We start from the raw sequence: 15,433 nt of genomic DNA on the forward strand, positions 1-15,433 counted from the left end.
ATCTACGGGATCCCCGCCAACATGGATTTACGAAGGACAGGTCCTGCCAATCCAGTCTAATTAGTTTCTTTGACTGGATAACAAGGAAACTGGATGTGGGGGAGTCCCTAGACGTCGTGTACTTGGACTTTAGGAAAGCTTTTGATAGCGTCCCACACCGCAGACTATTGAGCAAGATGAAATCAATGGGACTGGGAGAAACATTAACTGCATGGGTCAATGATTGGCTAAATGGTAGACTTCAGAGAGTGGTGGTGAATGGTGCCCCTTCAAAAATGTCAGCGGTGATCAGTGGAGTGCTGCAGGGCTCGGTCTTGGGCCCGATCCTCTTCAACATATTTGTAGGAGATCTGACTCAGGGGCTTCAGGGTAAAATCACATTATTCGCCGATGACGCCAAACTATGCAACATAGTAAGTAAGAGCACTTTGCCAGACAGTATGACGCAGGACCTACTTCTATTGGAACATTGGTCCTCGACTTGGCAGCTAAGCTTCAATGCTAAAAAATGTAAGGTCATGCACCTTGGCAGCAGGAATCTGTGCAGAACTTACACACTAATTGGTGAGACCTTAGCTAGGACCAAGGCAGAACGTATCGCACAGAATAACATATAAAATATGTCTGCTCACTTTTAAAGCAATGCTTTTTAAAACTCCGGCCTTTATCTATAGAACTCTAATTCCCTATTCCACTAATAGACCATTAAGGTCCAATGAACAACATTTACTTACATTTACTTCTCTTAAAATTATAAATACAAGAAGACAATTCATCTTTTCGGTTACAGCGCCACAAATATGGAACTCCTTGCCAATCTATTTAAGAAAAGAACATGATATCGATAAATTTAAGATCAACCTAAAAACGTTCCTTTACAAAGACGCTTTCGATTAAGTACTCATAAATAGGAACACAATGATGCATTAATTTTAATTCCCAACCTCATGTTTTGACCCTACCTCTCTTTTTATTGAATTTTGTATTTCTTATCCCTTTTCCCTTTTATTCATGTCTTGTCAAGTATGTATATAGTATATGTTTACTGATTATGGATAATTAATGTTTTAGATTATATGTAATTTTTATTTTTTATTTTTTAATAAGGTAATTTTGTATCCACTCCTATTACTTTGTATTTATGTTCATCGCTTTGAAAATATGACAAAGCGATTAATCAAAAATTTAATAAACTTGAAACTTGAACGTGATTTGGGGGTGATCATTAGCGAACACATGAAGACTGCCAATCAAGTGGAGAAGGCTTCATCAAAGGCAAGACAAATGATGGGTTGTATCCGTAGAAGTTTTATCAGCCGGAAGCCCGAAGTTATAATGCCGTTGTACAGATCCATGGTGAGGCCTCATCTGGAGTATTGTGTACAATTCTGGAAGCCACATTACCAAAAAGATGTGCTGAGAATTGAGTTGGTTCAACGAATGGCCACCAGGATGGTCTCGGGACTCAAAGATCTCCCGTATGAGGAAAGGCTGAATAAATTGCAGCTATACTCACTCGAGGAACGTAGAGAGAGAGGAGACATGATAGAGATGTTTAAATATATCACGGGCCTTATTGAGGTGGAGGATGATATTTTCTTTCTTAAAGGTCCCTCGGCCACAAGAGGGCATCCGCTGAAAATCAGGGGTGGGAAATTTCATGGCGACACCAGGAAGTTATTCTTCACCGAAAGGGTGGTTGATCATTGGAATGAACTTCCACTTCAGGTGATTGAGGCCAGCAGCCTGCCAGATTTTAAAAGGAAATGGGATACACATGTGGGATCTCTAGGGGGGTAAAATCAAGGGGGGTGGGTCATTAGAGTGGGCAGACTTGATGGGCTATGGCCCTTTTCTGCCGTCATCTTCTATGTTTCTATGAAGAGGGAGCTGGCTCGAAGATAACGCTGCATCGATTGCACCGTGGGCTGGCGGTTGAAGAACACTGTTTTGGGCCTGATGCATGTGCTGGCTCTGTTGACCAGCAGGAAATTTCTGTGGACCAGCACTGGTCCATGGACCGGTGGTTGAAGAACACTTGGTTACAGGATCTGAGTCAACATGGCTTTACTAAAGGTAAATCATACTAAACAAACCTGATTGAATTTTTTGATTGGGTGACCAGAGAACTGGATCAAGGACATATGCTAGATATAATTTACTTAGATTTCAGCAAAGCCTTTGACACAATTCCTCATAGGAGACTCTTGATTAACTGAAGTTAGGACCCAAAGTGGTGAACTGGATTAGAAATTGGTTGTCAGACAGACGCCAGAGGGTGGTGGTTAATGGAAGTCGCTTGGAGGAAGGAAAGGTAAGTAGTGTAGTCCCTCAGGGTTTGGTGATGGGACTGATCCTGTTCAATATGTTTGTGAGTGACATAGCTGAAGAAAGGTGTGCTTTTTTGCGGATGATACCAAGATCTGTAACAGAATAGACACTGAGGAGGGAGTGGAAAACTTAAAAAAAGATCTGCAAAAGTTAGAGAAATGGTCTAATATCAATGGTCTAAAATTCCATTAGTAATCGAAAGGAGCCGTATGTGCTGGGAGGTAAGAGGCTGATATGCACTGATAGGGAGAGGAACATTGAGATTTAGGTGCACTATAGACAACCAGCATAGAAATGTATCTACAAAAATATGTTTTGAAAATAGCAAATTGGAAGGTTTGGTGAGATAAATGTCTACCTGCTCCTTTATGCCACTTTTTGGATGTTTTTCTTTTTTAAAAATGAGTTTCATAGTAAATGTCGGCAGATAAAGACCCGCAGAGTCCAACCAGTCTGTCTTAGATGGAAGTCAGAGTTGAATATGGCACTCTGCACAGGTTCCACGTCTTCATTATGGGACAAACAAACCATAGAAGTCTGCTTGGCACTGGTCCTACTTCTTAACTACTGGAGTTGCCATCAAAGCCCATTTCAGCCTTGATCCCAATCTGTTTTTACCATTTACAGAACCCAGACCATAAAAGTCTGCCTGGCGGCTTCCTTATTTTTCAAACTCTGAACCTGTTTTCAAAGCTTTCTCTATTTATTAAGCCATTTAAGTTTTGTTTTAATTAGATCCCATCCATTTTCTATATAGTGATCCTGTGTTTGTCTCAAGCATTCTTGACTTCTGCCAGCATTTTTGTCTTCACTACCTCCTGCATGAGAACATTCCATGCATCTACCACCCTTTCCATGAAAAAGTATTTCCTGACATTTCTTCAGTCTCCTACCCTGTAACCTCAACTAATGACCTCTGGTTCTGCTACTTCCCCATCTCTGAAAAAGTGATTGTTTGAGAAAGAATAGGGAAGGAAGGAAGTAAAAATTTAGATAATAAATAGACAGATGTGGGAGGAAGTTGCCTAGTGGTTCAAGTATTTGAAAGGTACCCATGAATACAGAGTTAAAATCCTGCTTCTCCTACCCATGCTTCTTATAGCATTAGAGAACATGTTTTATTTCGTGTTGTCTTGGATACCTATTTGAATTGTAATTTTATAGGTTTTCTTTATAAAAGGTTTGGTGTTATTTCTGTGATATGTAATGTACCTCAACCAGAATAACTTTGGTGGTTGGACAACATGCAGATGCAATAAAATAAATTACCTCTTTAGGCTAGAGGGATTTATCTGTGTGTAATGTGTCCTCTAGTGTCATAATATAAAGTATTAAATATTAGAACATTCATAATCTTTTTTAATAAATTAAAACAGTTTTTCCAGCAACCTAAGGTTGTCTGTTTTCTCCGTTTTTTCCACACCGTATTCAATTCTGAATACTTCTTTATGGTGTCTAATATTTCATTTTTGGCATCTCATTAAAAATGGGCCGTGGCCTAAAATATGATGCTGTCATGTCATATAATATATAGCATGGGCCATAACACTATAAACATTAAATAGACTGCTAATGATCTAGACTAAATGCTCAGACTGTTGTCATGTTATAGCTGGTGAACACTAAATGTGGATAATCCATGTGGATAAATACAGTAAACCTAAATATTCAAAATGGGTACCACTCATGGGAAAAATGATTTGAGCATAAAACTTCCACAAATTGACAGCCTTTCTTCACTCCATTTTTCATCCTAAAGAAGTCTCACATATTCTTAGCTCACATCATTATTGCACATCAGTGGTTGTAATTAGCTAACAGAAGGGATTGTTTTTTTTTCCTCTTTTTTCTCAATCATTTATCATCATCAGCTTTTTGACAGATTCTGGGGTTTTTTTTGGCATGGTGATTTTTTTTTTTTTTTTAATTTTGGTGTTTCTCCTATGAGTGCTGCATCAAACCAAAGATTTTCTGTGTTTTAAAAATTCTAAAATTCATTTTTGTTATATGTCTTTAATTCCCCCCCCCCTTTTATAAAACTTAATGCGGTTTTTAGCACCGGCTGCAGTGGTAACAGCTCTGACACTCATAGAATTCCTATGAGCATTGAAGCTGTTACCACCACAATTGGCGCTAAAAACCACACTACGGTTTTATAAAAAATGTGTGTGTGTTTAAATGTAATAGAAGCACAAGCACAACAGTAATTTATACAAGTCAGTGTTATACTTGCCAAAGTTTCTCAATTGGAAAATTAGAAAGGGTTCTTGGAATGTGTCAGAAGGAGTTGCTGTTAACAGTATAATTTTAATTTGTCTCTTCTTGCTTGTATGTTGCTGTTTGTGTTAGTTACTATTTCAAAATGTTTGTAATCTTCAAAGTCTTTATGGCACATATCCAGTTATTAAGTGGTGCAGTGTTTTTGACTGGAGGATATTTTTTTTCTGTCATATTTGTATTGTTTGTGTCAGAAATATTTTTGTCACTGTGTTTTCTGTGTACTAGTGAAATTACTGAGATATAGGGCCTCTTCTATCAATCTGTGCTAGCAGTTTGTAGCACGGTGAGCCGTGCTGAATGGCCCATACTATTCCCAACGCTCATAGAGTTCCTATGAGCGTCGGGAGCAGCGCGGTTCTCTGCGCTAAAAACTGCTAGTGCAGTTTGATAGAAGAGGCCCTATATCTCAGTAATTTCACTGTTGATTAAAACTTGATATGCAATAACCTATAAGATTATCTTATTTGAAAATGGGTTAGTGGCCCATTTAAAAAATTTTCTTTGCCCTTCAATTGACTATAGTGATGGTATTTGTCTCCTAATTCTTCCCAACCATGAATTGTTCAGGGTTTTCATCATCTCCAGTACCACAAACTTCTCTGTGACCTGGTTTTGGCCTTATGTGCATTCATGTGAGAGGTAATTTTAGAGTGCCTAGGCTGGGAAGGACACATATGTTGCGTAAGTTATATAAAATGCAACATTGCATAAAAACAGACTGATGTAGATAGGTTGCCCCCCACCCCTACCTTCAGACAGAGTGAGAGGGCATAGATTATAAATATAGAAACATGATGGCAGATAAAGGTCAAATGGCCCACTACAGTAATCATTATCTCTTTTTCTCTCTGAGAGATCCCACATACCTATCCTATGCCTTCTTGAATTGAGACACAGTCTCTGTCTCCACCACTTCTTCCGAGAAACTGTTCCTCGCGTCTACCACTCGTTCTGAATAAAAAGTATTTCTTTTGATTACTCTGGAGCCTATCACCTCTTAACTTCATCCTATGCCCTCTCATTCCAAAACTTCCTTTTGGTTGAAAGCGACTTGACTCGTACGCATTTAAGCAATTTAGGTATTTAAATATGGAGAAAAGCTAGCTGGTAGTAAATCCCTCTGAGGCATCTGGTTAGCGGTGAAACAAGGCTCTTGTTGGAGGTGAGTGGAAAATATGTGGTGAATTCAACTAGCAAGGCTTGTGTTCTTTTTGAACAACTTCAACGCTGGTGGACAGCGCAACCATTCTTCATCTTTAACTAAGTTATATATTTTTTTCCATCTGTAGTTGCCTGTTTTGAGATAAAAGTATTTAATTGGGTGGAGGTTTTTATGCCAATGACGAGCAATGTGGCAGCTTGAAGTTCTTTTGAACTGCTGTCCGTATATTTGATATTTGAGGCTTTTTCTCCACTTTTGTATTAATTGTTATCTCTCCAGCCCACCTCTAGCTGATAGTATTTTTTGTGATTTTTTTATTTAAACATCTCTATCATATCTCCCCTCTCCCGCCTTTCCTCTAAAGCACATATGTCAAACACAAGGCCCGTGGGGCAAATCCGGCCTGCCTGGCCTTTTTATATGGCCCACGGCAACGTTCCCGATCTTCCCCTTCTTAGCCCAGCGCGTCCTCCCCTCCGCGCCGGTCCGACGCCACACTGGAAAGTCTGCCAGCCTCAGCAGCGACTCCGCAGTGCTGTTCATGGCTCCCCCTCCTGCCCTCCGTCCGTCGCAGTCCACCTGGTCAGAAACAGGAAGTTGCGCGTCATTGGAAATAGACCTTGGCAGGCAAAAAGCAGGAGGAGGAGCCACGCGCAGCACTCCCGAATTGCCGAGGCCGGCAGTGACATCAGACCGGCACCGGAGGGAAAGGCACGATGGGCTGTGAAGAGAGCGAGATGAAGGGAGAGAGGTTGGATATGGGTTAGTGTGGAGAACGAGGGAAAAAGATACTTGAAGGGAAAACCGTTGGGAAGAGAAAGGGAGAAATGGTGGACCTGGGGGGAGGAAGGCAGGTAGACAGGGGGAGAGATGGGATGGGAGGCAGTTTGGAAGAGAAAGGGAGAGAAGTTAAATCTGCAGATGGAAGGGGATGGAGAAATATTAGGCCTGGGGGTGGAAGGGAGAGAGAGATGCAGCATCTTTTTTTTTTTTCCTTCCATCTCATTGTTCAGCATCAAGGGGGGAGCGAAGAAGAACAACAGAAAAGAGACGGAGCAAAATGTTGGACCAAGAGGAGAGATAGAAGGAAATAGGAGGCTGAGAAAGGAGTGAGATGGGAAATGGGAAAGCTACAGAATAAGAGAAGATGGAAAATTGATAGGTAGCTGAAAATTTAAAAAAGAGAAGGATAAGAAAGAGGGCAAGATTTGAGTGGAAAGAAGCAGAAAAGAAAAAAGAGAAAAGTTGAAAGGGAAAAATCAATATGTTGGAGACAGGTACTGGAGCAAGAGAGAAGATGAGGAAAAAAATGACAGCAGACACTGGAAAGAGAATTAGGAGATAGACAAAATCAGAAAGAGAAACTGTGACCAAAAGCAAAATGACCAGACAGCAAAAGGTAGAAAAAATAATTTTATTTTCTATTTTGTGATTACAATATGTCAGATTTGAAATATGTATCCTGCCAGAACTGGTGTTAGACAGCAAGCGTGAACTAGGACCTAAAAGAGAGGAAAAGTATTTTTTATTTATTTTGTAGCCGGCGTGAGAGGTTGAATCCCTATACTTGCCTCCTCCTTTGCTGGCGTGCAACGTGCGTTTTGGCACCGGCGATTGATCCGACACTCACAGAAGTCCTATGAGCATCGGAGCCACTACCAGCACTGGGGCCCACACTGCGCATCAGCAAAGGAGGGGGCAAGTATCTTAATTAAAAATCCGGCCCATGACAGCCTGCATTTTAGATTTCAGCCCCTTATGTGATTTGAGTTTTGACACCCCTGCTCTAAAGTAAACAGATTGAGATCTTTAAGTCTGTCCCTGTATATCTTATGATGAAGAATATGCACCATTTAGTACCCTTTATCTGGACTGATTCCATCCTTTTTACATATTTTGAAGATGTGGTCTCCAGAATTGTACATAATATTCTAAATGAGATCTCACCAGAGTCTTATACAGGGGCATCAATACCTCCTTTTTCCTATTGGCCATACCTCTCCCTATGCATCCTAGCATCCTTCTAGCTTTTGCCATCATCTTTTCATCCTGTTTGGCCACCTTAAGATCATCACATACAATCACACCCATCCGCTCTTCTGTAATGCACAAAAGTTCTTCAGCCCCCTAGACTGTACCATTCCTTCGGGATTTTGCAGCCCAAATGCATGACCTTGCATTTGTTAGCATTAATTTTTAGCTGCCAAATTTCAGACCATTCTTCAAGCTTCGCCAGGTCTTTCTTCATGTTATTCACACCATCCGGGGTGTCTACTCTATTGCAGATTTTAGTATTATTTAAAAAGAACAGGCCTAAGAACAGAAACTTGAGCCACACCACTGATAACATCTCTTTCCTCAGAGCGATCTCCATTGATCACTACCCTCTGTTGTCTTCGACTTAACCAATTCCCGACCTAACCCGTCACTTTGGGACCCATCCCAAGATCACTCATTTTACTTATTAGCCGTCTGTGTGGTACACTGTCAGAGGCTTTGCTAAAATCTAAATACACCACATCTAGCACACTCCCTCTATCCAATTCTCTGGTCATCCAGTCAAAGAAAATGATCAGATTTGTCTGACAAGACTTACTTCTAGTGAATCCATGTTGCCTCTGGTCCTGTAATCCACTGGATTCCAGAAACTTCAACATTCTCTGTTTTAAAAATGTTTCCATTTATTTGCTTACCACAGAAGTCATACTTACTGGTCTGTAATTGCCTACTTCTTCTGAAGAATCATGTGGGAGCGTGAGGTTTGAGGGTTTTAGGTTTTGGAACCTAAATAAAAAGCAGCCTGAAAAGTCAAGCTGCTGAAGCTACCCTTGCTTGTCTGAGGTAGAAATTCCTTCTTCATTTCCAGCTGCAATGAGAAGTTGATGCCTGGCAATTCTGTGAGTACAGCTCATTACTGTCTATGGGAAAATCAGGGTGGGTCAGAAATTGGCAAAACTAAGGTTTTCTGGGGTTCTCACAAGGGTCCCCCACCTCTAAAATCCTATTTTCAGTGTTTTGAACGTTTAGTTTTGCCAAAAAGGCCATCTTGGATTTCCCAGTTTTATTTTAAAAGCAACTATCTATCTGCCTGCAAAACACCACAATTGTGGTTTAAAGCAATTGTAATGGACTCCTCAGGTGGTTTTACCCCTAAATCATGCCATGTTTGCGCTGAGGAACGTCCGTGTACTGTGTGCCGTGGGGTGCTTGGGGGGCGGGAGCCCCCTCTGGTCCCTCTGTGGATCATGAGTCGCAGAAAGCATGAGAGCTGGGTCTCAAAACATTGTTAAAGCCCCTAAACCATGACTAAACATCACTGGTGAACTGCTACTATGTGGAAGCACCTGACCCTGAGAGGAGGTGAATTTCAGACTGTCAGAGGTCCCCGGAGGATCCAAGTCAGATCTTTGACCCCAATTTTGTGACCCTGATGTATGCAGCCTACCAAAAATATAAACAAACACCTACAGGGTGTCAGAGGGAGGTGCATAAAGAGGGTTACCTCCTTAGGGCAAAGCCCCTTCATAGTCTATGGAGCTGCAGGAATCAGAAGTCCATTCAGAAAAGGACTGGGATGATTTGGGGTCAGACACAATGCTATTGCTCTCCAAGAAAACATCCTTTTTGGAGGATTCTTTCACAGTATGGGGAAGTGAGGAATCAGTGGCAGCCCTAGACAGGGAGAGGATCTGACGGTGCAAAGACTTTACAAACCGTTATTACAGTTACTTTGTGGGAGTTGGATCTAGAGTCCCTGCAGATCTCAGCTGCTAAGCTTTCGGTGTTAAACAGTATCAAATCACAGTCTATGTGTTTCTCTTCTAACCCAGAGATTACCAGGATGATAATGGATTTCCAGATTCATGAAGGGGCTTTTACACACCAAACCACCAATCAAACCTCCTTCTGTGGCTTTGGGATCTTAACATCATACTTGCTATTCTGATGAAACCACCTTTTGAACCATTTGCATCTTCTTCTCACTTGGAAAGTCATAGTCTTAATCTGTATCACATCTGCATGCCAGGTCGGTGAACTTCAAGCACTCATATCTGATCCACTTTATTACTTAGATCGCACCAAATCTCACAGAACTTCCTCTCAACTCTTCCTGTCATTCAATTCTAATAGACGAAGCTTCTGTCGACAAGAGAACCATCTGTAAGTAACTGGTGGACTATATTGCGTTTTGCTATGCTTGGGCTGGGCTGCCATTGGAAGTTTGTGTCACAGCACGCAAAGTCAGAACCATGGCAACTTCAGTAGCTCATCTATGATCCACTCCCATTGAGGACATCTGTAAAGCAGCCCCCTGGTCCTCAGTTCATACATTCACTTCCCATTACTGTCTAGACAGAGCTAGAGAATATATATATGAGAATATACTGCCTGCTTGTCCTGGAATAAAGCAGTTATTCCCCCTCTCCGGAATTACCTGGCCACACGCCCGACCCTTTCCCCCCTTTCCCCCCTTTATTGATCGCTGTCTTCCAGTTCACTTATCCTCCTCCTTCTTCATCAGCCAAGTTCGGCTAAAGTTGTTGTAAATCCAATAAATTGTGGTAAATCGGCCCGTTCGGCCCTGCCCCCCCTCTATTGACCGCTTTCCTCCTTCTCTACTTCCCACTTCCGCTTCTTCAGCCATGTTTGGCTGAAGGTGTTGTAAATCCAATACATTGTTTGTAAATCGGCATGTCAATGCGGATCCTAATGTAATTATTGTGAACCGCCTAGAACTCGATGGGCATGGCGGTATATAAGAATAAAATTATTATTATTATTATTAATTACCAGTAACAGGTGTTATCCAGGGACAGCGGACATTTGTTCTCACAACCCTCCCTCCTCCTCTAGTTGTCTTATTAGCTTTTTTTATTGAACTGATGATCTCAAGAGCCAACAGGGGGGGAGGCACCAATGCATAACATGGTATGGGCAGTCTCGAGACCTTTAAAAACTTTAAAGTGACACTACACTTTTGCACTGTCTGTACCGGGTTCCTTGGATGATGTCACCCATATCTGCCTGCTGTCCCTGGATAACATCTGTTACAGATAAGTAAATGTACTTTATTCTATAATCCATATGTGCAGTTTCATGGACTGCCCATGTTCCTCCCATACTCCACCATTGTGCACATCCACAATGAAAATATGCGCTGTGCAAACAATGTTCAACTGATATTCAGCGCTATTTAACTGGTCAGAAACTGTGATGACTGGTTATCTCTGTTGAATATTTGCGGTTTAACTGGCTAAATGAAAATATTCAGCGCAAGATAACTGGTTATCTCTGTTGAATATTTGCGGTTAGTGGCTAAAAGTTAATTGGCTGTATTGCATGATAACCAGCAATTTTGAGCTCTGAGCAGCTAAGTTTAGCAGCCAAATTGGACCACATAAATAGCAGATCTATTTTTGGCTGTTATAAACTTAACCGGTCAGCAATGAATATTGACTTAACTGGTTGACTTTTTAGTGGCCAACCCCCCTCCCTCCTGGATATTCGGTGACAGTCACTAGAAATGGCCTGGCACTGAATATCTGCGGTTAGCGCTGATCACGGGAGTTATCCAGGCTGCCTCTCAGCAGTTGACTATCAGGCCTCCTTTTGTATTTTTATACTGGCTGGTATTTTATAAGAGTTCATTTATGCATGCACAATGCCATTTACATGTATAAAAGACTAAGATGCCAACATTTTTATGCATGCTGGACACGTCTAAAATTATGTATCACCTTATAAAATTATCCCTGTATTTTTTAAATGCAAAAAAATCAAACTATTACACCATCAGCTTTTTATTGGTTTTCCTGTTATGGTAGTAGAGCAGTGAACCTTTACATTTTAGAACAGTAGGCAAAATGGATAACAAAAACAATAGTGGCTGATATTTCTGTGACCTAATACATGCAACTATTTTTCTTTTGTAAAGAAATGATTTCTGCACAATGTATAGATTCTATATTTCGGTGTGGACAGAGATTGTGTAGCTTATTTGATGCCTTTTTGTATGCTGTACCATGTTTTGCCATCCTAAAAGCTGTTTCTTTTAAAATAAAGTTGTCATAACTGTTTGCAGATGTAATTTGCTGTCACTTGCCATATGTTTGCCAATTAATTCTGCAGGGGCTGTCAGCCTTGGTTAATTTAATTTCATCTCCGTTTAAATGACATTCATTATCAGGAAATGAAAAATTGGTATGATTACTTTCAAATTATGACTAATAAACTGTCAATATATTTTCTTGTTTCTAGAGAAAAACATAAGGCTGAAGCAAAAGATAGGAAAGTATTAGAAATTTTACAAGTCAAGGATGACAAACTTCAGGAACTGGAACAGGTCTGTATTCTTAGCTGAACATTTAATTATATATAAAAATGATATCTCTCTTGTTTCCATTTCTTGTTTTTTTTATGTCCAAGCTATAAGTACAGGTTTGATATCATTACAGTCTACTCATATGTTCATAAAAAGTTCAATACAGTTCATATAAAATGATAATACATTCAAATAGAAAAGAAATGAACACCAATAAAAATAGGAAAGAAACAATCATACAGTATGCGTCTATTTTATATCTGTTTTATATCTGTTTTATGATAAAACCAGTTCAGAAGTAGAAATGAAGCACTGCTGTCAAATTTGTGCACTGTAGAAAAGAGCTAATATGTATAACACATTTTGCTAGCCTCTTCTACAAAAGAGAAAAGTTGACTGGAAGGGAAAGTACTATAAAAATAGAGGTAGAAGGTATTAAAAATGCTAAATGTATCCAGGTCAACACGTGCCACACATATATCCACATATATTCAGTTACAGTCCTGTTTGGGTTTTTTTCTCCACTAGGTAATATAAAATACTCCCCTGAAATTTGCGGGGGTTACGTTCCAGGAACACCTGTGAATTTTGAAAAACCGCGAATGTGGTTTGAGTCTGTAAAAAGGCAGGAGAGGTCAGCTGGGGTGCCAGCGGGTACAGTAAATCATACCCGGTATGCTCCAGGGGGGAGAGGAGGAGGAATCGGCTGTGCAGAAGGCTGATTGGCAGACCAGGGGAAGGAGAGGAGGAGGAGGAATTGGCTGGGCAGAAGGCTGACCAGGTGAGGGAGAGGAGGAGGAGGAGGAGGAGGAGGAGGAATTGGCTGTGCAGAAAACTGATCAGGGGAGGGAGAGGAGGAGGAATTGGCTGTGCAGAAGGCTGATTCACAGACTCATTCCCTGTATTTTCTGACCGGAAGAGGCAGTAAGAAAATACGCAAATAACTAAGGGCTCCTTTTACAAAGGCGCACTAGCGGGGTTAACGCGCGTGACTTTTCATCACACGCTAACACCCGTACTGGCCAAAAACTACTGCCTGCTCAAGAGGAGGCAGTAGCAGCTAGTGCGTCCAGCAGTTTAGAGCCCTAAGTCCACGAATCGCGAATTTGCGGGGGAACACTGTATTGGCATTTTAATGCCCAGCTGTAACATTTACAGTACTGTCTTTTCACACATGAGGTTGTAGCTCTTCAAGTTCTTGAAGTTAGTGCTATTATCTTAGGACAAGCAGGCAGTATATTCTCACATGTGGTTGATGTCATCCATGGAACCCGGTATGGACAGTGCAAAAGTGTACTGTTACATTAAACTTTTTGCAGGTCTCAAGACTGCCTATACCGTGCATGCACCGGTGCTTTCCCGCCTGACGTTGGCTTGTGGGATCACCAGTTCTGTTTTCCGCAGAGCCGTGTTCTTCATTTTTTTGTGCCTTCCCTCTATTATTTTTCTTCATTATTTTTATCGGGCCTTCGGGCCACTCAAAGCCTGTTTGCAGGCCGGGAGCATCAACCCATTTTTGGGTTTAAATTTATTCAACCTCCCAGGACCATTGAGTCCTTCAATCTCGCATTGGTAGTCTTTCCCTCCATGTGAAAGCTTTCTAGTGGCTTTAAACAGTGCAACAGGACCATCTCGGTCAATGATCCACAGAACTGGTGTGCTCCATGCCTTGGTCCTAACCACCATGCAAACTCTTATCAGCATTGCTCCAAACGTCATAAAAGATCACTAAAGGCTAGACAGCTCCAATTCAAAAAAACTTTTCGGTGCAACATCAACTCCTCGATTGATGTCAATATCATCACCGCTGCCATCATCAGAATCACTTTATAAAAAGGCTAAGAAGCATAAGCGTTCTTCTCTATCTAGGTATGCATCGGCATTCCAACTACCCTCTAACCTTTTTGTTTCCAGCTTGTCCTAAGATAAAGCACAGTTACTTACCTATAACAGGTGTTATCTGTGGATAGCAGGCAGATATTCTCACAACCTTCCCACCTCCTCTAGTTGGCTTTTAGCTTTTTATTGAACTGATGGTCCTGTGAGCCGACATCAGGCGAGAGGGCACCGGCGCATGTGCGTTATGGGCAGTCTTGAGACTTGCAAAAAGTTTAAAGTGACAGTACAATTTTGCACTGTCTGTACCAAGTTCCGTGGATGACATCACCCACATGTGAGAATATCTGCCTGCTGTATTTAGATAACACCTGTTACAGGTAAGTAACTGTGATTTATGGTAGGTTAAGATTCTGAGTATGTTTTTATACAAGTTTTTATACAAGTTTTATAGTGTTTTGCATTGTGTTGGCCTTACTGAAAACTTTAATATAATTTTAGTTTGTTATACATCAGATAGTGTTTTAGGGTTTAAATTATGGGACGCTGCCTCTTAAAAGAAACATGATGGCAGATAAAGGCCTGATGGCCCATCCAGTCTGCCTATCCAAAGCATCCACTACCTCCTCTCCCTAAGATATCCCACATGTTTGTCCCACGCTATCTTAAATTCAGATACAGTCTTTGTCTCCACTACCTCTACTGGGAGACTATTACGCGCATCTACCACCCTTTCTGTAAAGTAGTTACTCCTGAGCCTATCACCTCTTAACTTCATCCTATGGCCTCTCCTTCTGGAGTTTTCCTTCACTGATAAAGACTCACTTCCTGTACATTAAAGCCACAGAGATATTTAAACTATCTATCCTATCCCCTCTCTCCCGTCTTTCTTCCAAAGTATACATATTAAGATCTCTAAGTCTGTCCCCATACGATTTATGACAAAGACTACTAATCAGTTTTGTATCAGCTCTCACCAGAGACTTATACAATGACTTATACAAGAGATCTTCCCTAGCTGTGAGTTGAGGAGATGCCCAGGAGAAGCAGAGGGTCTATGAGAAAGACTGTCAAGGTGAGCCATTTGTGCTCTGCTTGACTGAGGTAAGCCAACTTCTTATGCTGAACTTTACTCTGGGGTCTGGCTGGAACCACATCATTATATCTGACTAGAGAAAGACTGTTGCAAACTGTGTTTGGGATGTGACAGTCAGTGGCCACAAACAGTATCTTGGACCCTGTATGCCACCGGCACATTTCAAGGCTTTGCCTTTAAACTAAGAGGCTATTTTTTCTTTCCCTGAGTCTGAAGTAACAGGGCTCAGGTCTCTGATCCAATAAAGAGTTTTGTTTCGCCTTTCATGTATGTTTGTCTGTATGTTCACAGGCTTAACCTCAAAATCCACTCAGCCGATTACATATTGTGGCAGTGGTGGGATGTGAGCTTTTTCCAAGAAGCTGATTCATGGACCTCCAGGACTTGGGGCCTCAATATAGTAGTA

At 41.1% G+C, this 15,433-nt stretch overlaps 1 protein-coding gene across 5 annotated transcripts in view; it reads left to right on the plus strand.

The window, feature by feature from the left end:
- Nucleotides 1-15,433, plus strand: part of CNTLN (centlein) — a 557,312-nt gene that overhangs the window by 52,305 nt on the left and 489,574 nt on the right. For all 5 annotated transcript variants that reach the window (XM_033920529.1, XM_033920556.1, XM_033920539.1 and 2 more), the window contains one exon: nt 12,032-12,116. In XM_033920529.1, coding sequence (XP_033776420.1) covers nt 12,032-12,116 — 85 coding nt within the window. The remainder of the gene's footprint in view (nt 1-12,031; nt 12,117-15,433) is intronic.

This window comes from Geotrypetes seraphini, chromosome 1, assembly GCF_902459505.1.
Source record: "Geotrypetes seraphini chromosome 1, aGeoSer1.1, whole genome shotgun sequence".
NCBI lineage: Eukaryota > Metazoa > Chordata > Amphibia > Gymnophiona > Dermophiidae > Geotrypetes > Geotrypetes seraphini.